Source organism: Poecilia reticulata, chromosome 20 (genome assembly GCF_904066995.2).
Source record: "Poecilia reticulata chromosome 20, P_reticulata-male-v2, whole genome shotgun sequence".
In the NCBI taxonomy this organism is placed as follows: Eukaryota; Metazoa; Chordata; class Actinopteri; order Cyprinodontiformes; family Poeciliidae; genus Poecilia; species Poecilia reticulata.
In genome coordinates this window covers 8,177,662-8,203,746 of record NC_088849.1, presented here as the reverse complement: position 1 = coordinate 8,203,746, position 26,085 = coordinate 8,177,662, and the positions used below count along the sequence as shown (strand labels likewise).

Below are 26,085 nucleotides of genomic sequence, written 5' to 3'. Positions count from 1 at the left end.
CATCATCTTGAGACAGAGAGTCGGTCAGAATTTTTACATTAACCAATGACGGTAATTTGTAGGCTTTTAATTATTTATATTGACCATTTTTTTCCCCCAGTAGGAAATATTTCAGTTTTAAAAGCAAGAACTGGCTTTGAAATTTCTCTATTTGTCTTTGGGCACCTTGCCTGTTGGTGGTGGTCAGAGGGGATGCATGGTGCCGGTGCATGGCCCCCAGGGCAGCTGAGCCTACAATGTAGAAACCACATCATTCAGTGTGTGAATAACTGAATGTTGTGTGAAGTACCTTGGGGTCTTCTGGACTAGAGTTTTTCACAAGTACAGACCATTTACCATGCGATGAACAAATTTGTGTTGTCTTAGGTGCTGCTATGTAAATCTTACGCAGTTATGTACATTTATCTATATGACGAAAAAACAAGTGGTGTGATCATAAGTTGAGCAAAGTACAGAAAAAGTGCTTCGTAACCTGTGTTGTGGCTGTGTGCTTGGCATCATTTTGTTTCTGGTGTCAGATGTACCACTTTTAGTGTTTTCTCAGAGGGGCCATCTGAAAGGTATCCCAGGTGGTGCCAGCTTTACTTTCCTTGAATATCTCCCTATTGAACTTGCTTGCCTAATATTAGTCAGCCCTCTAACTCCTTTGGCACGAAGGAAAAGCAGTTTTCTTAAACAGCACCATTTTTAAACAGGCAGCCCTTAAAGAGATACAAGTTTTGTATAAGAGAAGCAGCAACATTTCCTGATCCTTCTAGAATGTGGATTGTCTCTTCAGGGTCTCGTTCTTCTCGATGGCTCAAGAACTCAGCTGTTTGGACCTTGTGCACAGAACTTCCATGTTGATGTCTTTGGGTTCATTACTCAGGTGGCAACAGATAGATCTGGGGTCTGGATTTTGCGTGAAGGACTCAACCTGGCTTTAATTAATTTTTATATTGTGATTTCATTACACCTGTCAACAAGATAGTGGTATTCAGGGACAAAATAAGCCTCTTAAGGGCTGTCATTGCTGCATCTGTTTTAAATCCAATACACTAAATAATCTCCACAGACTCTGTACTCCAATAAGACTCCCACAAGCGCCATCAGCTCTTGATTACCACTGGACTTCCCTGATTGAATGCCGATGGAAGGCTGATACACCTCAGACAGTAAACTCAGGTCATGTCCAGCTTTCCCGAGCTATAAATTGACTCTTTGATACAGGCAATGAATGGGGGCCCCTCTGTGCTGGAATGGCATGGATTTCCATTAGCCCACATGGAAACGTCTTGGAAAAACTCAGCATAGATTAAGCCACCATTGTGCTGACAGAATTATGGGTTGGAAAACTGGGTTGAATTTATGACTTTACAATTTTTTTAAAACCAATTTTTATTTGACTACACTCCCCACAAAAAAAGGGAGTTCCATAAGTAGCAGCATGTCATTTCAGATCACTATAAAAGCAGCCTTTATAGTGGTTCAACAGAAAATGCATTGCTCAACGGACTAGTCTGGCTAGTCCAGCTCCTTGGAAAGACTGGTTTTGTCAAACACTATGAGCAACAATTTTGAATTGTAAACGTGTCAAATTAATCGCTATACTGTCCCAGAGATCCAGTCTGTGTTTCCAAAAACGCTTAAGAAATCAATGATCTTTCAGTCAGCCACAGCAGACAAGACATGGTGCTTAAATCAGCTGATCCCAGGGTATCTTGTTGACTGGTGCAATGAATAAAGGAACTGAAAAGCTAAACCTATTCTCAAGTGGACAACAGATGCAACATGCTATGTTATTATGGAGTAAATGTTATTGCTGGATTCCAAAAAGAAACTACTTACAGCACATGGTTTTGTGTGTCTCCTGTCGTATGTGCACAGTCAGTTTGCATTAAACAAACAACTTCGCTGGACTGAAATGAAATGTATGTTTTGGGCTAATGTCTAAGCAGTGCTCAACGAGGAGAGATAAAGTCAGGATGCCCACTCTGTTTACGTGGGTTGTAATAACGGTACTATACAGGATCGCAGGCGCTGAGCTAACCACTAACCACTCCAGGTGATCGGAGTCTACAAAGAGACAAATAACACGACCAGTGTCCGTCTTTGTTTGATTAGCATTTTACAAGAAGCATTTGATAACATGTGATGCTGAGGAAATGGCAGAGTTTATCTTGTGATAGGTAGGTTCACAATCAACCCAGACATGCACTTACTAAAGTTGATTGAGAGTTCAAAAGGACAGCAGGATATATACATATACATATTCTTGTGCTAGATGTATGTATTAGGCTGAAACAAAGCCACATTTACATATAAAAAGAGAAAAAAAACATTTATTCTATTCTGTTTTATGCTTTCTTAAGATTTTGTCAAATGCAAGTGGTGATTTTATTGGACAAATTAAACCACTGTTATTTTTGTCTTGTTTTTCTTTCTAGTCAGATTGTAAAGTTTTAAGATGACGTGTAATAATTTCCCTGTAATCAAACCCAGGATCACACCCTCTGGATAGAGACCAATTCCTGAGAGTGAAGGAAGGTCAGGAATCTTGGACCTTTGTGAAATGGGAAATGTGAAATGTTCCCTCAAAACCTGAAGACTGAGAAATGTCATGCAGAAACAATCGTCATAAAATGTCACATAATTATATCTAATAGAGATCATTGGATACAAAAACTAAATAATAATAGAGACACAAGTGAATACCACATCATAAATATCACTAGGGAAAGGAAACTTTGGATTTTTGAGATTTAAAACTGCAGAACAAGAACACATTTGTGTTTTCCATCCAACACTTATCAATGCAAAGTAATTTTATATATCTGTATTTAACAGGATAGATTACAGCAAACAGCACATTGCTGAAATAACTTTTTGTCGCTATTATTAGTGATTAGCAACATAAAAAGTAACTAATTTGTTAATAGTCTAATAGTTCCTACATATACAATTGAATAAATATTACAAAGCTGAATTTCATTGTCTTATTTTTAAAGCAATAACTCATTAAGTTTTAAAAAGCTGGGTTTCTAACTTTTTGAAGCAACCAGATGCTGCAGTGCTAACACTAGCTTGAATGTGTAAACCAGAGGTTCCCAAACTGTGGGGCCCGCCCCCTAGGGGGGGCGTCGTGCCATTGCAGGGGGGGCGCGGGAAGCCGTCTAGATGAAAAAAAAAAAAAACATGAACGCTGTATGCACTGGGTTTTTACCTTAGAATGTCCAACTCTGTTATTCCTCTGTCAATTTGACACAGCAGGGGCTTCCACACTTCCCATAACTGTGTCCTTTGTCACTTTTATCAGCAGTTAAAACTGTTTAATCCGTTGTTAACATGTGGTAAACTGTTTTTCCCAACCGCCTTTAAACGCAACATGAGCGCTACGACGCTCGCGCTGGGTTTAGACCTGTGCGGCAGTGAAGGAGACCTGCTGCTGCTGTGCAGAGTTATGCAGGTGTGTTAGAATCATGGCAGCAAACCAGCAAAAACGCAAAGAACTTTTCACAGTTTTCCCCCCAAACTAACAGACTGAGTTGAGCAAAGCTGTTGGATGCAGGTAATGCTAGCTAAAGGATGACTAGCTAATATCAATACAGCACCTTAAGCTTTTTAATAAGTAGCCTGTAGGCTACTGGTGTTGTTGTCTATGTCCAGCTACAATTCATTTTGCCCCCCAAAAAAGTTGGAGACAGGGAGTCTCTTAAGAATCCTCAACACCCCCCCTCCACACACACAATCACGTCGTTCAACCAGCCAGCCATTTGTAATCATAGAGGGGCCCAGAAAATGTTTGGAAACCACTTGGGGGGCCCAGGAGAAAAAGTTAGGGAACCACTGGTGTAAACAGTGAGAACAGGTTTAGGTTCTGCTGTTGTTTTAATTCCTCAACAAGGCAACTGAGCATTTTTGCTAGTGTCTCCACCAGTGAAAAAAATATGTTTGTTGTTGTTGTATTTTTAAAGGAAACTCGATATAAATTGTTTGTTAAGCAGATTCACTACAATCCTGCAACAGTTAGCTAAAGTAGCCAGCTAGCTAATATGACAAGCTTCTATTTTAGATTGCCTGGATTTCTAAATAAATTGCAAAAATGGCACACAAAGTAGGTAGACACAATGGCATATTAGCGTTATTGGGTAACACTTTATTTGAAGGGGGGTGAATAAGATTGACATGACACTTTATTTATGACTGTTGTCATAAAGCGTCATTCGGTAAATTATGACACTTTTAATACAAAGTTGACATTATTCAAAATGTCTTTCTTATGACAACTTGGCATTAACGAAGAAATCATTACTGTTTAAACTTTACCTTTAATAACATAAAGTTACCTGATTTTTAAAGTGCAATCAGTAATACTTTTAGAACAAATTTATATCAGTAATGATTTCCTGGTTAATGTCAAGTTGTCATAACAAAGACATTTTGAATAATGTCAACTATTAAAAGTGTCATAATTTAAAGAATGACGCTTTGTGACAACAGTCATAAATATTCATGAAGGCTTATTCATGTTCATGACAGGTGTTATGTCATGTTTATGACAATGTCACGTCAATCTTATTCACCCCCCTTCAAATAAAGTGTTACCGTGTTATTGTAGTCACCCAGAAAAACTCAAACTTTGAGATTAATCTCAGAAATGTTCTAGACCTCCAAAAGTCAAAAATGTGCATTGAAAACTCAGAACGTTTCAAATTATTCTAAAATTTATTTATTTTTTTTTTTACAAAAAACTGAACATTTTCTGAGCTCCAAAAATAAAAAACCACAGAAATTTCAAGATTAATTTCACGTAAATCTTCCAGGGGGACAAGGTGACTGGAAGGATAATTTGCAAAACCTCAGTCCCATGGGGTTTAAAGGTCATCCTCGAAGTTATTCAGCCGTAAAAGACGAATATCACTTCCTATTGGCCACTTTCAGGATGGCAATGGACTTTTTGAGCCTTTCTTTGAGCAGGACAAAGCTTTGCTATGTGGCAAACGTTTTATGCTCTGTCAGACAAAACAAAGTACCAGTAACCACCGGTTCTTGAAGCTGCAAAAGCACCAAACTTCTAAACTTATAGTTTCACTGTTTTCAGAGGAACCAAACTGTATACAAGGACCCACCTGTTCTATTTACACTCAAAAGATCTCATATTCAAAATCCTCCAAATACTCCTGCATCCTGTATTCTGCTGTGGCATATTTTGTCTCCCCACATCATCCCGATCCGCCGGTGCAGCTAGACTGCCCTCTCTAAACTCTTAATTATGTCCTTAATGCAGGGGCACCACCCAGAGCTTGACTGGACCACATGGTGAAAGAAGGCACACAGCTGGATTACAGCCGGCAACCCCGACTTTTTCCTCCAGCCGAAATTATACTCCCTGGGAGAGATTTTCAGCCCTTTGAAGGTTATTTTTCCTTTTAAGAGGACCTAAAGACAGCTGCGTGCTTGTAACAGTTTCTATTCTTTCGCTCGATAATGCCACAACTGCTCTCTCTGTGATTACAACCTGCGTACGACAACAACACCGTACGTTTGATCTTGTGGGACGCTGACATGACCACAAAAGTTCTGAGAATTGCCTCAGAGGAAAGATGAATCTTTCCGGTTCATCTCGTTTCTGAAAGAAAACGGAGAAAACGCGACATGGCATTGTTTTTCAGAGACCCTATAATCTACCATCTGAGAGTTGGATGGCACTGCTGAGAAGAGAGCGCACATACGGAGACCATTCGCAACTTTAATAGATTCCAGGCAAAGTCTCGCAGCTTTCCAAAAGACAGATGCTCAGACTGAGAGCTGAGGTCATCGTTTTCTGCACACGTGATGGTTCCGTGTATTCTGCTTTGTGATCAACTATTAACCATCATAAGTAATTTATTTATTTTTTTTGTTCACTCTTTAATGCTGGCAAAAATAAACTAACGTCGCAGGCACAAAATATTTTTGCAACATGCGGATTTGGAGTTGGAGCCTCAAAAACTCGACTTTACGCCTCTGCTAAACCCATCATTCTTTGGTTGTTGCAAGAATGATGGATGTCATTCAACTCATACAACTCCAAGTCAGGGAAAGTTTGCAGCTTAGCGACAATGAATCTCCATGTTAACAGTGCTTTTCGGCAAAGCAATAAATAAATAAATAACACTAACTATTTTTCGCCCTTCCCAAATAAGTTGGAAAAAAGGAACAGGCTCTATTGCAAACACATGGCTGCAAAAGAACACTGTGAGAAGAACTGCGCGTTTGCTTTCACAAATAGAAGTAAAATGGATTCCTACAATACCTGGAACACCTAATTGCTCCCTATCGCCTATTTGTTACACAATAAGCAAAGCCAATGTTGATGATCTACAGAAGCTTTTCTATTCATTGTATGTCTTTTTTTTTTTGCAATGTAGTGTAAATATGATGTGTTCTGAAAATGTACAAATCTTCTGCATTAATGAATTCACAGCAGAACATCCCAGTTTCTTGCTCTCTGTGCGTTTTCTTTTTTTCTCCTGTGCCATTGCATGCTGGATAAGTTGCTGCCTCACCTGCTGCTCATAAAGATCAATGTCTTGTGATTCCATCCCAAGCAGCTGTTAAACTACATGACCTTCAGACAGACTGGTTTGCTTTTAAAAGTGCTATGCGAAAGCGGATGTGAAATGTCTGCATTGTCTGCTCAATTGAACTGAGCATCCTGGATTATTCTGGTGCTTTTAGTGTCCTAATTGGAACCCGAATTCTGCATCTATACATGAGACACAGCCTTTAACGGTTATAATACAACAACTTTAAATTAAAACCTGTTGAAGTGTTTGTAATCTCCATTTTCTAAATTGATATATTACTGAAAAATCCTAGAAAATGCTCAATGTAAGAGGAAAAAGTATGACAGAAATTGTTTTCTCATAGTCACCTTAGTTTTATTTTCAGGGGCTCCATATTTTCTTGACCACTGCAGTAAGTCCAACTAAATACACTGCTCAAAAAAATAAAGGGAACACTTAAAAAACACAATATAACTCCAAGTAAATCAAACTTCTGTGAAATCAAACTGTCCACTTAGGAAGCAACACTGATTGACCCGACAAGGGTCCCCGTTGTCAATCAGTGTTGCTTCCTAAGTGGACAGTTTGATTTCACAGAAGTTTGATTTACTTGGAGTTATATTGTGTTGTTTAGGTGTTCCCTTTATTTTTTTGAGCAGTATATTTTTGTCTGATTTTGCCAGTGGTCAGAGGGGCTGTGAATTGTCAGTCAAGACTAATACTTTATTTTTCTGCTAATTATTTTCCCTGCAAAAAACGAAGAAAGAAAACTTACCCAGCTCTGTCAAACAACATGAGCATTTGCGTTAAACACTGACGACACAATCAAGCATTAATTATGTACAGCTGTGCTTGTTCATGCAGTACCACAAGAAGGCAAATAAAAGAAACCAAAGCATTGAGAGTAAGTTTTAGTAACTTTCTTTGTACTTTATCTTCTTGCAACCACATAAGAATAAATCATTTTTCATTTGTGGTTGACCAGATTCAGAAGTGCCCTGTAAACAAGCTAACTTTCAGGTAGTCAATGTAGCTAACTTTCTATGTTTCTGCCGATGGAACTTTATCAAACAATTTTTGTTTGACACTGATTTTTTTTTTTTTAGATTATCTGCATTTTGACACATCCAAAAATGTTATAGCTGTTAAATTCCTTGGCGTTTGCGTTTTGGTTTTTATTTGTCTGTTTTGGCCATTTTCGTATTGTGTATTTTGTTCTCCAGGTCTCGCCGTACTCTGTTTGTGTCTACGTGGGACTGTGAGTCTGCTGAGCTTATCGTCTACTTCTCAGTCCAGCATTCTCACGAATGACCTGAATGAAACGCATTGTTTCCTTTAAGGTATGTTTGATATATATAGGCCATTTAAGCAACATAGTTACTTGATTGTGCTATAAAATGCCCTCAAAAATGCGTAATACTTTCCCTTTAATTTTGTATTAAGTAAAAATAAGAATACTGCTTAATCCATTGTGTCATTTGTTTTTAATAATTCAGGTGAAGTTATTTCAACTATACTTCTTTTAACCCTCTTTTGTTTTTAAGAGACCAAGTCCTTTGGACCCTACAAGCTTTTTACCTTGCCTGGCAGGGTCCCACTGATGCACTTTTACGAGTTTCTGTGTGTGGTTTCGGGGACTAATGGGACAACCCCACACACTTTTCCCGCTGCCCAATTGTTTGTGACATTTGCCGCGCTCCTTCTGAGTGTCACGCCAAGACTGTGGGAGAGTATTGGCAAATAAAGCTTTCAGAAACGTGCAAGTCACCCACCATGAGGTGAATCATTAATCCTTTGAAGCGGACCACACTTAAAGCTCAGATTTGTTTACTTTTTGTGAAAGTTTTAAGCTGAAAAGCACTGTGCGGGTGACACGCTCTTTTTGTTTTTGCTAACAAGTAGTGTAAAAGTACAAGAATCCATTAATGCACTTCTTTAACCCAAATATGATCCAATGGCGTCAGTGTTTTTCTCAGACTATGGAACCTGATATATATATACAAGGTTTGCCATATTTGCAAACTCAACCATTGCATTTAAAAACAGTTATTAGTGACAAAGGTATTCGATTTTCCTAAGCTGTGGATTTCCTCCGCTACTGCAGTTACCTGGGGATCGTCAGGAGTTCAACAATTTAGATGGACAGATGCGTCTTGGATGATGGTTTAAAACAGTCCTTTGTGAGATCAAAGCTTGGGATGTTTTATAACCTACTTCTGCTTTTAACCCTCATTTGGACCCCACTGTGCAGTCCAGCAGGGCCACACTGATCCCGCTTGTGCTTTTACAAGTTTTTTTTTTTTCCCCCTGTGTGTGATTTTGGGAACTGACGGTGTGATGGGACACACCCCTCCTCCTGCCTCCAGCTTTTTCTGTTCGGCTGTGACATTTTCAGGGCTCTTCCTGAGCGTCGCCAACCGGGTGTTGCTGGTGTTTGTCTTTATGATACTGTTTGAATCTCTAACATTCTCTAATAAACCTCTGAGGTCTTCACAGAACAAATCAAGCTGTTCTGAGATTAAATCACTGAAGTCTAGTAGGTAGGCAACTTCTGATTGCATTAGCTGTACTGGATTTTATTTAGGGGTGTCAAAATGAAAGGGGACTGTATTCATACAGTACGCCAACCTTTACAAACTTTTGAAACCGCAACTGTTTCCACTTCATGATTTAGATCCTTCTTTTTTTTTGGTCTATCTCAAAAGTCTTGAGAAATACCGGAGTTGTGGGTTGTAACTTGGCACCATAGTAGCTTTTGTATTCATTACACTTTGTTGATGTTCAACTAAGGTAGAAAAAAAAATAACATTTCGCTTTTGCTGTGTTTCTATAAACGCTGTTGAAATCACACCTGAGTACGTTTGTTCACACAACAAGTCATTAAAGAGCTGCGCCATCATTTTTGTACCACTTTCTGTCATTAAAGAGCTTCTTTGTCTTTTCCACCGGTTATTTACATAACTCATGTGATGCGGATAAGAGTTTTTTTTTTGAGGTTTTGTGAAATACAATAATTTCGATACAGCCGGAAAACCACCTCATCCTAGTGCAAAAACCTTTTATCGAAAAATGCGTTTCCATTAAGCAGATTTTCGTAAAATTAAGCACATTTTGTAAAAATTATTTTCGTAATTCCAGTTTGCTCAATTTTACGGTCAGTGGAAATAGTCCACAAAGACAGGTCAGTTTACTGACCCTGTGGGAGGAGACAATCGCATGAAAAGGAGTTCTATGAATGAGGCTGATGGCTACTCCCTGTGAAGCAGACCAGGAAATGTGAGAGAAAAATAGATTTTCGCTGCTGCCTACTGAGAAGCGTGAACCTCTGCTCCATATTAGTAACACATGTTCACCTAAGGCCCATGATAAGTCGCTTAAAACAACAGTTTGAAAGAATTAGGATTTCATATTCTGCGCTACACGTTTTACTTTCCCCCTTTAGGCTTTTATTTAGTTGGTCTGTTACTGGGGGGGAGGTGGGTTAAAAAAAATAGACCAAACTTCAAATGGACATCTATGTGAGAGAGCAAACCATTTCTGCGCGTATGCAGACAAAATGACCTCAAACGTAAGTTCACTGAGTTCTGCTGTACAAATTTTAATCTGTCATAATCAGTGGCTTCCCCCACATAAAAGGACCTGTTATACTCGCATGTACAGACATAAATCCACCCAGAGGCTAATAGCTGGTTGAGGGCCACCCACCTCACATCGTAACTCTCTAGCTTTCTGTCCAGTCATGTAATTGATTTCTTTCCTCATTGACCCAGCTAGTGTTAACCTAAATATTAAGTAACCAAAATAGCAGAATCAGGGTTCAGGAAGTTTGACTGGGAGGCGGGCAGTGAGGATTGTATGTACCAGTTTCTTAAGGCTTTCTAGATTATGTCTCTTTTCCATCAACTTTTTTTGGGCAGTTTAGTCAAGACGAGTTTATTTCTATTGGACATTTCAGCAACGAGGCAGTTCATAAAAAAATTATACAGCAACAAATAAACAAGCAATGAACATTACATCAAATACCCTCATCAAAATCATCTAGAAAATGTACATCAAATATGTTGATTAATGTTCGACTTGGTATTAATCAGCAGCAACTCTAAATAGGTAGGTGTTTAGTCTTTATTTAGAGGAAATCAGTGTTTCAGCAGTTTTCTGGACATTTGTTCTGGATTAATGGAGCATAAAAGGAAAGGTAATTTTATTTATATAGTACATTTTACAGCAACAAGGCAATTCAACGTGCTTTACATGAGTTAGAAGGAAATACAACAAACCAAAGAAAAGAGCAAACCCCATGTTTAAGAATAAGTAGTCTGTGATTTATAAACTGGTAGGGGTTTCTCTGGATTCTTGTTCTGATAATGTTCTACGGTAATGAGTAGTTTCTCTAGATAAGATAAACTGAGTTTCTCTAGATTCTATGTTTGTTGCAATTCCTGAATATATAAGCTAGATGCTCCTGTTGTAAGAATAAGTACTCCATAATTTATAAGAAACAGCTGAATGCTGATTCTTTATGTTTGGTTCTGGTTCTGGGAAAGCAGATTAGACTAGAACCAGAAGACCTGACAGGTCTGGAAGGTTGATCCAATGATAAGTCTTTCATGTATTCCAGTGCTGAGCCATTCAGTGATTTATAAGTTAACAAAAGTATCTTAAAATCTATTTTCTGAGCTATGTTTCATGTAAAAAAAAAAAAGGATGTAAATACTGCTCTAAATCACACAAAGCCAATATGATACTTTGCTGCAATTTTGGAAAGTTTGAAAAGGCCTTTTTAACAAAACACTATTTGTATGGTTGAACATTTTTAATGTGACTTTTTGAATAGAGAAATTAGCTCTTCAAAATCCAGCTGAAGGGCCAAAGGGCTTTCATGCAAATCCTGAAGCATAAGTCTAAATAACGGCGCTCTGCAGCTGATATGGTGTATAATTATAAAGCCGTCTCGCATCCGAACATCCCAGAAGCCTTGAAGTGAAACCTTAAACTTTTATCAAATTAAGCCATCATTTTTGGATGCCTCAAAGCAGCAGTGTGCCCAGACAGGAGAACATTCCTGCCTTCTCAGACGTTATGCTAAAGCAGAGTGTTGAGAGTCTGGTTGCAATATTGCTGCTTTCTGATACATTCTGCTGAATGAAGCCGCTTCCTATTATAAACACCTGTAGTCCACACCAAGCTACCTTCACTGAATGGTAAGTGATTTTTACTCTGTTGAAAGCTTTTTTTGTACGGAGAGTTTTTTTTAAGGAAATTATATATAGCCAGTTGTGAGTCTGTTGAAATCAGAGCTTTGGCTACGTATTTACATAGATTTACATGTACAATTTATCAAAGAGGCCCATGGGAACTCTGGAAGAGATGTTATCTTTAAATTTGGCCTCATAACTCACATACATATTTGTTTTTATATCAGATTACTGTACACATGTCATGTGACATGCCACCACACTGACTGAGAGACCACAATGTGATGTCTAGAACACAAACGTCGCTAAAGGTATGGTTACAAAAAAAACACAATATAAAGAGGCTTCCCCGCCTCGCAAGCTAAATGTCTAAACTTCCCTACTAAAAAAAAGTGTGAAGATTATTTACTCTTTCTAAATAAAGCAGCAGCCAAAAATAATGTTGGTGAGAAGTTTGGTTGTATTGGCGGCAGGGCTAGCCTGAGCGTACACAGGGAGCCTTTTATGCTCTCCTCTGCAGTGTGTAAACGGTAACAAACAGGAGCCGAGTGTGCCCCTGAAAAGTTAAAATGTTATTTCAGGCAGAACTGATTACAAATATGAAATCCTATTTTCCGATTTGAATCAAAGCAGTAATGAAAAGAACATCCTGAATGTTATTTTTTCTGTATACTATGAAATGAACATTACTAAATATTTTCCTATAGATACATATGTGTTGCCTGGTAACCGCATGCTAACCGCTAAACACGTGTGTGGATTGTAGTTTTACTTTTCAAAGAAGAAAATGCAATTGATGCAGATTTAAGTGCACAAAAGCATTTAGGAAGTTGTTTTAACAGTGGTGAAGCAAACAATGCAAGGCAAGATACTCTATTTTATGTTAAATAACATTTTAGCTGAATTCTGTTGTAATTAATTTCCAAATAGACCACTTTTCATCAGTACGCCTAAGTTCTCAGTGGTTTATTCAGATGTGTTTTTTTATATGGTATTTTTGTGTCTTTAATAAAGATGATGAGTGATTATTATTACATGTCAACTGCAGGTCTCCCAACATGTTGAAGAAACACACTATACCATTAAATTGTTAAACTTCATGAGGAAATATTTAAGATTAGCTCGTTTCTTTTCTAGATCATCCAAAAAGCCAAAACTTTGACCTGTTATGATCTTGACCTGCAGTCTTCAACCTTCCACCTTATTTTTTTCTTCATACAATTCCTAAAAAAAATGTCAAAAGTCTAATATTTTATTGGATTGTTTTATTTTTATTTTTTATTTTCTACCTTGGCCACACTTTGGAAGCCATTAGCATACTCTTGGCACCATTCTGGATATTTTGATTACCTCAAACGAAAATACGTTGAAGTACTGCTACTTTTACTTGAGTAAAGTTTTTACGTACTCGACTAAGCTCTGGTTGAGAATGCCGTAGAAGTATTTGTGAATGAAAGCTGAATGTGTTCCACCCATTGTCTCAGTCTTTTTCCCAACAGGATATCAGTCCAGCAAACTTCCAGTTGTGAGCCAAGCGTAGCATCCCTGAGGCTACCATCTGCTGCCGTCGGCCTGGCATCTTTCAGTCGCATCCATTTTTGCCGACTAATCTGTCAGACACTAAACAAAAATGTTTGATGCAAAATATCACTTATGAATTAGTGAATTAACACCACAGTACAAAGCATAAAATTTGCTATTAAGTCTTGTTTTTTTTTCTTGAAAGCTTTCATGTAATTATTTTTCAAATTATTAAAGCATAAAATGAATTTCTAGCTATTATTATTTGCTCTTGATGACAGGAAGCAAACTTCGCAAATGTGTCTCCTGTTTTATGAGCTACAGACAGATGGGAAGTGGCATGAATCCCTTTCTGCTCAGGCATAAATCAGGACCAGAGAAGCAGCTCTGCTGTCTGCCACGGGGCATCCAGAACCAGCATCTGATCCGGTTGGGCTGGGAAGGATGAGCTGGCTGAAGAACAGAGGCTGGTCAGCATCCATGGTGTTTTAAAAGGCTTTTAAGGAACCCTGAAAGACAAATTAATGCTATAGTGGTAAAAATAATAGATCATAACTCATAACTCCAAAAGTACAATCTCAAATGTTGACATGGTGAATCAGTATTATTTCTTTGTCTTTTGTCCAGCCATTTATCTGATGATTCAAGATAAAATTTCTCTATTTAAGGTGCAGTATGTAAACTATTCTAAAAGGTTATCTGTTTTTACATATTTGTTGAAACTGTCACTGTCGTGACAAAATGAGATGGATAATCTGTGAAAAAATCAATCTCCTCTGCCTTCTCCACTGCTATTCAAGACCCCCTCTTCTGTCCCCCAAGCTGCAGCTAGCGCATCCTGTTGTGCTAGCTGCACCACAGACTGTGCAGCAGCTACCCTTCATGCTAAGGATAGTTAGCACATTTAGCAGCGAGTACATGAGTTTGATTGACAACGCTAAGCCCCTCCTTCTGGGTCTCATTGGTTGTTTTTGGTTGGGTGCATTTTGTCAGACAGCAGTAGTAGCTCATGGAGGAGGTGGAGGAAATGGATCTTTTTACAGATTATCTGTCACATAACAAACTATCACGACATGGTGATAGTTTTAACAAACATGTCAAAAACACATTCTTTATAAAAGTTACATACTGCACCTTTTATTGAGTTGTTTGTCCAACATTTATTGATGTTTTTATACCTAAAAAGACAGGCATATTTATTGGCACCTCTGGCAAAGATGAGTGAAATGCTTTAGTGTGTGTATGTGTATATATATATATATATCCATCCATTTTCTTGCACCCTTGTCCCTCAGTGGGGTCGGGAGGGTTGCTGGTGCCTATCTCCAGCTAACGTTCCGGGCGAGAGGCAGGGTCACCCTGGACAGGTCGCCAGTCTGTCGCAGGGCAACACAGAGACACACAGGACAAACAACCATGCACACACACACTCACACCTAGGGGCAATTTAGGGAGACCAATTAACCTGACAGTCATGTTTTTTGGACTGTGGGAGGAAACCAGAGTACCCGGAGAAAACCCACACATGCACAGGGAGAACATGCAAACTCCATGCAGAAAGACCGGGGCCAGGAATCGAACCCAGAACCTTCTTGCTGCAAGGCAACAGTTCTACCAACTGTGCAGCCCTATATATATATATATATATATATATATATATATATATATATATATATATATATATATATATATATATATATATATGTGTGTGTGCTGTAAATTTGATATATTTTCAGTTTTGACAGTCCTACAGATGTAAAATGTTCTATTACAGAAAATGCATGATGCCATGCAGTTGTAGCAGGTTTACGTGGCAATTATTAAATGAAACGGGCCCACAGCATTACAGATCCTCTACCATGCTTAACAATGGTCATGATCCTCTACCATGCTTAACAATGGTCATGAAGTACTTTTGTGCTTGTTCAGTTTATGTTTCACTCCAATTTCACCTGGAGTGTTTTTTTTGTTTGTTTTTGTTGTTTTTTTTAAAAAATAAATAAATAAATAAATCTTCTTAGCCAACTTGAGCAAACTATATTTCTGCCGACGTGACACAAAAATGCTTTTTGTTTTTCTGGCAAATGACTGGTTGAGATGTTCTGTCATTCTCAATAAATTTAGGAGCTCAAATTCCAAAGTGAAACAGATCATATTAACAACACAAATACTAATATTTTAAGACATTTCTTTCTGTTAATTATGAAGATTTTCTGCTCCCAGCTGACAAAAACATGATTACGATTAGAATATTACAACAGACCAATAAAAAAAAGAACATTTCATACAGAACTGGGGGCTTAATGAAAAGTTTGCTTTAAATTTGATTAATCCTGAACGGAATTGTTAAAAAATAATAAACGATTCTAATAGTGATAATTAGGTGGAAGTTATTTTGAGTCACACGGATGTGATTGTTTTTTATGAACCAGTCCATAAACAATAATGTAGGGCAGAAACTGATGAATGCATCTGTGTGTACCACATATGTTTAATGAGACCCTCCCAGCACGTTGTATGTTTTAATGAACTTTGCCACTTTCGAACGCACACGCACTCGGATAAGACTTCTGGGGACGCATTACGCAGCTAATGGGTGGACCCTGAGGAGAACATCCAGCCCCGTGATTTGTTCATCGGGGGCTGGTCGACTTGTCAGTCCCCCTGTAGTCGTTGCACTGGTTTGCGGAGCTTGCCCAACCCTCCCTGTCCTGGGGGACGCACGAAGTGGAGCGGCTGCACTTGGTGTGCGTTTTTTGTTAAAGCCCTGATACCTTCACTGTGAAGGCTGGGCGCCGGGAAAGAGGATCTGGCCCCTCTTTGTGGTGGAGAGAAGAGGCTCAACCCCCCCCTCCTCCCCTCAACTTCCCCCCCTACACACACACATATGGCTCCTCTGTAGGACAGTTTCCATTTTTCATTCGGGATCGTGGAAGGGACGCCAAAAAAGACAAAAAGTCACCTGAAGTCGCGCTCACTTTGTGGGGACCCCGAACATGGAGATGCAACGGTGGTCCACAAGGTGGAAAACGAAACGTTGGCTCATGGATTCCACTAGAACTGCATTCATCACTTTAACACTGCTTCTGCAGGCTGCTTGTGTCAGAGCAGGTAAGGAACAGCGAGAGGCGAAGTGTGATGAAGTGTGAGCGGGCTGAGACGGAGCGCCGGCTGGATGAGGAAGGGGTTGATGGGGGTTGGCGGGAGACGGACTTTACCTGAGCGCAACAGCAACAGGTTTGCATCCCCGTAGAGCGAGTTTGATTGCGGACACCTGCGGAAAGTTTACACTGCAGCAGTGTTGCTGTGCAGACAGCAGAGCGCTCTTCTGCCGGAGACGACAAGTGCGTTAAAGTGTTCTGTCTCTGTGTCCAAAAAAAAAACACTTCATATTTACGCATGAATGGAAGCGTCTACCCAGAGGATGAAACACTTCGCTCTGTTAAATTGATCCTAAGCTGCTGGTATGCGCTTAGAAAGACCCGGGAGCAGAGCAGGGTTCTCCTTTTCTTTTTCTTTTTTTTTATATTCACTTCATCTCAAAGATACCTCTGTGTTAAGAGTGGCTGTCCTCTGGGTGGATATTTGTTGGACCCTTCATTTTGGTGACATTTTCCATGTTTTATGAAGGTCTGCTTGGATGCAGTATTTGATAGGGTCATGATATTTCGGGTGCCATACGCATTAAAACTTTGCTTCTTAAGATATTTGGTCTCTTGGGTGGACTTTGGTTGCCTTTTGGGGTCACATCCCTTGTAGAGTGCTCAAGACAGTAAGGAGAGCGGTGTGGTCATCCTGATGTTGGGAACGGAAGAGGAGCTTAATGAAAATGCGGGTGAACTTCAATCAGTTGGTAATATTTAACAGCATCCATGGTTTCCTGATAATGTCGGTATAGAGTGGCAAGAATGTCACCCCATCCATGGAGTTGCGGGGATGTGAAATTGCAAGTCTAGACTCACTTTAATTGACAGTAGCTCCATGTAATGCTTCAGTGGGTGTAATGCCATGACCCGAAGAGGAGATGGACCCGACAGGATGGGTGATTAATTGAAGGCTATGATGCAACCTGCAATTTTTGCTGGCCCACACGGCAGGCAGTCTGTTGGCACATGGCGCTGGGATAACTCTAAACTTCTGGGTTGAGGTTTATTCTTTTTTCTTTGTCAGAGGGGTTACACAAGGTCAGGCAGACAAACCCTATCTCCATGCTGCCCTGGTCCACACCAAAGGCCCAGTCACTGGTGTCTGGCCTACCCTACCTCCCCCCCACCCCACACCTCGTCTCTCTCCAACTGCTAACTTTGCATTCAGATGCTTGGTAGGCTGCAGGACAAGGCTGGGTTGTGCGATTGGTGGGACCGCTTCCCCTCTAAGTACTGAGCGCTTATTTGATGATGGTCCTTGTTGCACTTCCCTATGATTTCGGAGCCTTCAAAGGGCAGGGCCTGCATGAAGAGCTAGTCCGCAGTCATAATAGGCACTGTAGTCACATGGCTCCAGATTATTCACGCCTCACACATTGGACGATGGACAACTGAGGTTTAATTTGGCTGAACGTATGATGCAACCATTGGTTAATTCATTGTACTTTTAAAGGACCTCAAAGGAAATTGTGACAATAACTCGACAATTTGGAGTCAGTTTCTCTTAACATCGAGTTAAATTAGGTGTAACGTCTAAATTAGCTTGATGCTGATGCATCCTGCTGGATGATTGCTGGAACTGCACGCCGGATTTGCAAAGTCTCACCTTTCCTTTCAACTCCTCTCCAGGTCCTGCCTCTTCATACATACATTTTCAAGTATGCCGCTGCAGGGCCCATCTGTGTTCCTCTGTCTGAGTCAGTCAGTCCCTTCAGAGCTGTTTATAGCAGCCAGAGCAGTTTCTGCAGGGCGCTCCAGCAGTGTACAGACACGTTTTCTCAGCCCCCGGGGCACAAGCTCAGATGTGCATTCCAACAAAAAGAAGAGAGAAAAAGTTAGCATTTTAAGAGGACTTTGCTTAATATGTTCAACTGGGAAGTTCAGAGCTTTGTCCACTGAAGCGTCGATGGATTTATGCCGTTTGACCATAAATCGGAGACAATCTGTTTGTCCTCCAGAGAAAGTACAAAAGGATGTCTTGAGTCAGAATTTGTAACAAAAATCATCACCGTCTTCTTTATAGCCATGACAACTAAGATTTTTGCTTTATCATATACGCAAATTATAATTTTTCTTAATTAATTTTTTTTCGATTGGGAGGCATCCATTAGCATGTGAGGAACACCTAAGTAGGGGAGAGTGGAGAGAAGGAATGCTTTGAAAAACTGGGTAGGTCTCAGTGAAATTTCCTTGGTATGACACTCAGCATAAAGCCGTCTTGTTTTAGCCGGCAGCGTGATGGAAGCCGAAGGAAGCCAGAGGAGAGGAGGGAGAGCTGGGGGAAGAGGGTGGGGTGTGGGTGGTGGGGGTTAGGAGGTAATATATGAAGGGAGAGACATTTTGGCGGAAGACGGTGTTAGAGTCTCAGGGAGCTGCAGGTGAAAAGGTTTCACCTGTGGGTGTCTTTTTTGTTTTTGTTACTGATTTACCTGGTTGTAAAGGTGTAAAAACATTAATGCTTCCTGTTTGTTTTGGTTTTGTTGAACTCTGATTTTTTTGGCTTCATCCCAGAGAAATGCCCTTCTGTTGTCTCAAAGAAGATAGGGGTTTTTACCGTGAACACGGCGCAGGTGTCATCCAATCTCAAGTTGAAGTAAAGCTGCTCCTCCCATTGTTCCACTCCTCCCAAGTCTGCATACGCTTGAACAGAAGAGACGGTCTAATATTTTAATCCTTCCTACTGTGTAGTCTAGAGTTTTCCTTCAGCTATGCGGCATGTTTGCTTGTCCCTAAGGGCAAACACACCGACTCATCAGGTGCAGCCTTTCAAAGCCTGCACACACTCATTGGGGCCGCCTTAATGGATTATCCCGTGTTTGTGTTTTCTCAACACCTCTGTGTGAGGGTCGCAGGCTGGACAAGCTGCAGCATCTGGACTGTTTGCATCTGTGCACAAACTCAGAGTGAGGTCCCCATTTTTCTAAGAAACACACTGGTTCTAGGCTGGTCACGATAACAAACCTTCCTGGACGATAAATTGTCCCAGAAGTTATCGCGATAAACAATAATATTGTTGTTTTAAGACCTTTTTCAGGGAATATAATGGTAATGGCATAAAAATGCAAGAACACTCTCTCGAAGATCAATAAACCTTAAATTCTAAAGAATATTTAATACTGGAAGTGGACGACATTTTAAGTATCCAAAGTAAATAAGCAAAACAACAAATAATTGAATTATGAACCATCTGTAGAAAAAATGGTTCTTCAAAAAAAGGGCTAGTTGAGACCAAAGCACCAGACTGAAGACTTTTGTCAAACAGTTTTTGGTAGAAAGAGAGAAATGATTGATTATGCAAATGGAAATTGAGCTCGTTTTAATTAATTAATTGATTTATTGCTGCAGACCAAACTGGTTCGTCCTGAAGTTGTAATTGTTGATGGTAATATTTCAGCATTCAATCAAACTGGAGGTAATGTTGCTTTGATTTAATTGCGTGTTATGATTATTTGCTGTAATCTGCTTATGTGGAGGTCAACTCAATGTGGGCATATGCAGATGATTCTCACTTTTACCAGCTGAGAGGAGAATGCTTAAGAGACTACAGTCATGTCTCCCTTTGACAAAATGCAGCCTAATGCTGATTGGCTTGCAGGGTTTTGCATGGCGCATGCTGTGTTGGCTGAAGCAGGTCTGTTCTTGTTGCATGCACTATTGGCAGGCATTTATGAGATGAACGCAGACATTGAAACATACAATGCTGTAATGTGTTTGGCCTTTTATGTCTTCTATTTTTTTTTGGTCACAATTGAATATTTGAGATCATCAAACAAATTTTTGTGCGCAAAGAGATGAAGAGCAAGTTTAAAAAGTAGTTTTATTTCGATAAATAGGGCCAACTTGGTCTGGATACTCTGTCAAAAACTAGTTACCCTCTGAGGTTAGCAATGATTGGCGTCATCTTATACAAGAACAACTTTATTAAAATAAATTTGTTCTTTTGTTTTTTTTAGAATTCAGTTAAATTGGAGGGATTTCAAGCCTGGATTTGCTGTTTAAAATTACGCTGGATCAGCCCAGTGAGGTTGAAGTCTAGACTTTGACTAGGACTCTGCAAAAATTTGCATCTTGTTGTCACCCAGAGGTGTAGCTGGCCATGTGTTCATCTACATGAACCGAATGCGCTTGACCTGAAGTTCACAAACTGATGACTGGATGTTCTCTTTCAGGATTTTTTTTCCCGAGAGCAGAATTATTGGTTCCCTCAATTATCAGTAAATCATCCATGTTCGGAAGTAGCCAAAGAAACCCAGATCATCACACTACTACCAATTTTGAATGTCAGCATAATGATTTTTTTTAAAAATTCTTTTTAATGTGTGTTTTATACCTGATGTAACAGAATGCACACATTCCAAAGACTTCTACTTTGTTTTCCTTCAGCACACAGAAAATTTATTCAAAAGCTTTTTTTTTGTCTTTTAGTAAATGAAACAGACCTTTTGTTGTTGGCGGCAGTTTTGGCCTTGGATCTCTCCAATAGATTCCCCGTTTCTTAATATTGAATAATAAATATAGATTTTCTCTGAAGCAGACGAGGCCTGCGGAGCTTTAGGTCTTGCTATGAGTTCTTTTGTGACCTCCTGAATGAGTTTTTGATGGGTTTGTCACTACTGGAAAGGTTCACTACTGTTCAATGTTTTGTACTGGTGTGGTGAAGGCATAGGATTGGTTCAACAAACTCCTCAGCTGTGATTAAAAAAAAAATTGAGGTAATTAGTTATTTCATGAACTAACAGAGAGGGATATTACTATTTTTTTTATATATGGCCAGGTAGGTTTGAATGCTTTTTAAAAAATATATATAATTAATGAAATCACAATAGGAAAACTGCATTGTAAAACTTCTATGTATTCAGTTTAATATTTTCTGATAATACAATTTGTTTGACATCCTGAAATGTTTAAGTGAGAAAACAACAAAAGTATGCAGACAGGTTTTTGTTAGCTTTTAACGATGGAGGCCATGTTGGTTAAGCTGCTAGAGGAGAAGGGTTGCTAATGCTAATGTGGAAAGGAAACACCGTCTTTTTCTTTGCTGTTGCTATATATTATAGCAATATATAGCAATATATATTGCTATAATATTATTATTATTGCAATAATAATATTATAGCAATATTATTATTGCTATAATAAAGCAATAATATTGCTTTATTATTTGTAAACGGTAAGCCTTTTTGTTTTGCTTCGGAGTGGATTGCCTACCAAAGCTAGTTAGCATTAGCACGTATCCACTATTTTGAACTTAACCAGCTACGTTTTTTGTGAATTAAAGTGATTGAGACCATCAACTGACACACATTAAAATTATTATCAGCCTCATTCTACCTTCTTATGACGTTTTACTTCAAGTCTGACCAGGTTGTTGTATACTTCCAAATTGTGTAAGTGAAACCTGCACTAAGTGTTGTTTTAGTTTGTTTGGCTCAGCCATTTCCCAGACAGTAATGGGCCTCGTCACACCGAGTCAGTACTTTAGCTTGCCTTCAAGCTAGCGTGTTATACTGAGAGGTTATTCTGACAGGAAGAATAATGATGATGCTCCCCAGGGGATTTTGTGGGAACTCACACAGGCTTCTTTATGTGAAGTGCACCGGATTGAAGAGCCTTATCAAAGTAAACCTATCCAGGTGTGATACAACTCCAACTCTGTTGCTACTTTGTTCATTATGGTGCTTGGTATGCTCTGTTATTTCCTGTCTGGGGAGCCTGTAAAACCTGGTCCCTGCAGCACTTCCTAGCATAGCTATTTAGATATGCATGAGTGATTAGCCTCAACACTTTATCAGGATGCTATTCAAATTTTCACTCGGCAAGATAATGTTATTATTAATAGTCTTCATGCCTTTTGACATTTTGGTTGATTTTATCCAGCCTTTTTGTTGTATGAACTGTGTCAGGTACCAACCACAAGGTCATATTCTGTCATATTAGTCATCTTGATCTGACCAATGATTAGAACAACTGTCAATAGAAATTTAACTGAATCAAAACTATTGTTGAAACTATCTGTTGATCGCCATAATTCATCGAAAATACCAATTTACCAAGAAACGTAAACTGCAATGGTTATCTACATGTGTGGTTTGTTTACAGGTACAAAGTGGAAGTAGAGCATGACAAATAAAATACGGCATAGCTACAGAATTGAGTTATGAATCGGCACAGAGACAAACTGGTCCATGACTGACTCAGAGAAAAATATATTTCCTCCACTATTAGAAAAAAAACACTTCATATTTCGACCTAAAAAATGCTCACTCATGCTAACCAAAGTGTTTTCAACACCTTTCCTCCACTGTTGTTTGAACCTGCTGTAGGTTTGGTATGTTGCAAATGTTGTATGTTGTCTCCTGTGGCAAAAAATAAAAACTTGAAATTAAAATTCTTCATTTTATTTATACAGTCTAAGGGAATCAGAAAGTCATGAGTGCAATGAACTGATGTTCCATTTTCTCTTTGAACAGCAGAGCCAGTGGACGTCTTAAAAGCGTTAGGATTTCAAAATTACCCCGAAGGAGTGACAAAAGTAACGGGATTTTGTGCAAAGCGAAGAGCATCAAAGTCAGACTCAGCCTACAGAATCGCCAGACAGATCCAGATCAGCGCCCCCACCTCACAGTTATTCCCTGGTAAGATGAACCCCTTTGTTTTTAGTTCACTTTGCATATGTTGGTGTGCAGTCTGATGAAAGCATAGTTACTCACTGTTAACTGTTTAGCAGAAATCTGACCACAAGATACCAAACTTACATATAAATCATCATAAAACTTGAACTACCTTAGTTGGTTGCAGTTACCCAACATGCGGCTGTAAAAACTTCACCTGCCTGTTCCATCCTTCCGTTTTTCATCCAGGTGGCGTTTTTCCTGAGGATTTCTCCATCCTGACCACCCTGCGCCCCAAGCCTGGCCTCCAGTCCTTCTTGCTGTCCATTTACAATGAGCAAGGAGTTCAGCAGCTGGGTGTAGAGGTGGGACGCTCACCTGCTTTCCTGTACGAGGATCAAACCGGCAAGCCAGCCCCGGAGGACTATCCCCTGTTCACCTCTCTCAACCTTTCTAATGGAAAGTAAGTAAAAAGAAAAAAAATTTATTCGATTCACGCTGCTCGCGCTCAGAAAGATAAGTCTGGACTTATGGATGACGGTCATATAGAGAAATTTGCATAACATGAACTCGAGCCAATTGAGGGGTCTGAGATTTTGCACGGGAAACAATGCAAGAAATAACATTTACGTTTCCATGCTGTTTTTCCAGCTGCCTCAGAATGACCACGGCTCCAGATGTTTTACAGATGTTCTCGCAGTTATTTCTTCCTTTGATGCATTACTCATTTGATCATAAATTTGTTTTCATGTTACATCTCACAAAGACAAGACACGACACGATCATTGCGGTCTTTTTGGTTAAAATAAGACTTAACTTTTTAATGTATTTTTAAGAAGAATTGTGAAAGTGTGTTTCAATTAATCTCTCATCAGACCAGTTCAAACATTGCAGTGCTTATGCTCCACGGTGGTTCTAATGCTCATAAATACATCAACAATGCCCTTTTTCTTTTTGCATAAAATTTAGTTAACAATTAAGCACCATCAGTTTGACCAGTATAGCTATTTTAGATTTTAAAGTTAATCCAATGAATTAAAGCCGAAAAGCTATGTTAGCATTGTTAGCGAGCAACAGTTAGCATTTTTCACTGCCTTGTTTTGCTCTGAAAATGGCCCCACATAATATTTTGAAATATTATTTCAAAAATAAGGAGGGGTTTCTCAAACAGAAATAAATTGGCTAAAACACAAACTGGCATATTTGTAGTTCTTGTAGTTCTCTACATGAAGACAATTCACATTCTGACAAAAGCTGAAAAGTGCTTACAATGACAAAAATTCTGAGTCGGTATTTATTCACATTAAATTTAACATTTAAGTGTTTGTACTTTGTTTTTTAGCAAGTAGCCAATCCAGTCGCAGGTTGTCATAACTGGAATATCCGTCTCGTCAGGGTACTGTGGGCACAAAACAAGTCAGAGACAAGAAGACGTTGGATCACTGGGCCTCAGCAGGGCTGTTATGGGCAAACTGACCTCATCCATGAACTCCCTGCCTCTGTTATTTTAGAGAGGGGGACGCAAGGAGGGGATAGAAGAAGCTCTAAATTTCCTTTCTGCCCCCTTGGATTACCTTACCCAAACCAGAAACAGTTCTTCTAACCCTTGGGAGAAAACCTGATTATTCACTCCCAGCTGAGTTGTCACTCAGATCTTTTAGCTGAAAAAAGCCCACATACAGGTGCAGGATGAAATGACTTAGCACACTGGACCCTTTGGGAGTCGTAAAACTACAAATATAACAAATATAACTATTAGCTAACTATTAATATAACTATTCACTTTTTTTTTTTTAAATATGTGTTCATGTCTATTGCTATTATAACCTAAAGTGTTAAAATGTTATTTAAATACCTTGGAAATTTTGTTCTTTCCAGTTAGTTTTTTTAGTAAATTATACATTGTTTATGATTTTCTGCCTATGAAATCATGTTCCTAGCAGAGGATTTTTACCAATTCTTGTTTTGGAGGCAGTCCAAGACTAAATTCTCAGTGACTCAGAGTGTGTACTGTGTGCAGTTCCTCTGGAGTCTTATGTGCTGAGAAATAAGAGACACAGCAAATATTCTGACAGAGAAAAATGCATTACTCTTCTAAAATGTCTATGTAAAGTCAATTTTCACATTAATAGAGATAAAATTTATCAAATCAGTTTGATCATCTCAAAATTCTTTATAAACAATTTGTAAAATACTGATTTGCATTTATTGTTTCACATAAGACATTACTATACTTATCGCTTCTATATTTTTGGACACCGTCAAGTCATACCTTGGTATTTTTAAACTGAGGTTCTGAGAAGCAGAGAAGCAGTTCATAACTTATTTAAAGGAGTTAACTCTCTATTCATTTTTCTCGAATTCAGAATAATTGGTATCAGATGCTAATGCTAACAGCTAATCTGAGAGAGGCCTTGACCAAAATCTACAGTCCTACAAACCCTACATTCAAAAATGTGATTATGACTAACACTATTTAATGAATCTTTACACTGTTGACACATTTGCATTGGGTGTTTAGTTACACAGAAGTTGAGGATTATTTACAAAGGAAATTGTAGGTTAGAAGCAGTGCAGCCCCACTCATGTTATTGTGTAAAACAGACAACAGAACAATATGATATAAATGGAAACCGGTTATTTTAGCAACATTTTATTGATTTTCATACATTTTTTATGTGGCATTATCAGAAAACGTTTCACACATGAAGACCATCGGTGGTGCACTGCCTCCGAACCTCTCCTTAGAGTGTGCAATGCTAAAGGTTCATGCTAGTTAGCATAAACCACTGTGATGCGTTGGTCTCTGTTATGCGAACAGTTAGCTTCAATCTTCACTTCCAACTTATCTGGATTTGTACTAAAATTAAAAGTTACCAACTGCAGATTTTAAGATTTTAACCTTTTAATGGAACACCCCTTTAAGAAATCCTGAACTATTCCTTTAAGTCAGCATTTGTTTGCCTGCTGTATAGGTGACAAGTAATCCTTTGTGCAGCAGTGTTGAGCTTACAGGGTATTGCACGTTTATTTCTCCCTAAGCTCCACTGCCTGCCCTGGAATGTGTCTGTATGGTTTAGCTGTG

General features: G+C 39.0%; 1 protein-coding gene and 1 long non-coding RNA gene across 8 annotated transcripts in view; both read left to right on the top strand.

Annotated features, from left to right (window-relative positions):
* Nucleotides 1-7,435: 7,435 nt before the first annotated feature.
* LOC145549300 (uncharacterized) lies at nucleotides 7,436-9,637 on the top strand. Its single transcript, XR_014085198.1, has 4 exons — nucleotides 7,436-7,547; nucleotides 7,751-7,867; nucleotides 8,072-8,305; nucleotides 8,632-9,637. It is a non-coding gene; the product is annotated as an uncharacterized LOC145549300 (long non-coding RNA).
* Nucleotides 9,638-15,809: 6,172 nt separating this feature from the next.
* The window catches only part of col11a1a (collagen, type XI, alpha 1a), a 95,003-nt gene continuing 84,727 nt past the window's right edge, over nucleotides 15,810-26,085 (top strand). For 2 of the 7 annotated variants that reach the window (XM_081601432.1, XM_008438346.3), the window contains exons 1-3: nucleotides 15,830-16,354; nucleotides 22,860-23,024; nucleotides 23,250-23,463. In XM_081601432.1, the coding sequence (XP_081457558.1) occupies nucleotides 16,240-16,354; nucleotides 22,860-23,024; nucleotides 23,250-23,463 (494 nt within the window). In that variant the 5' untranslated portion in view covers nucleotides 15,830-16,239. Of the gene's footprint in view, nucleotides 16,355-22,859; nucleotides 23,025-23,249; nucleotides 23,464-26,085 lie in introns of all 7 variants that reach the window. The other 5 variants (XM_081601434.1, XM_008438348.2, XM_008438345.2 and 2 more) reach the window with 4 other exon arrangements.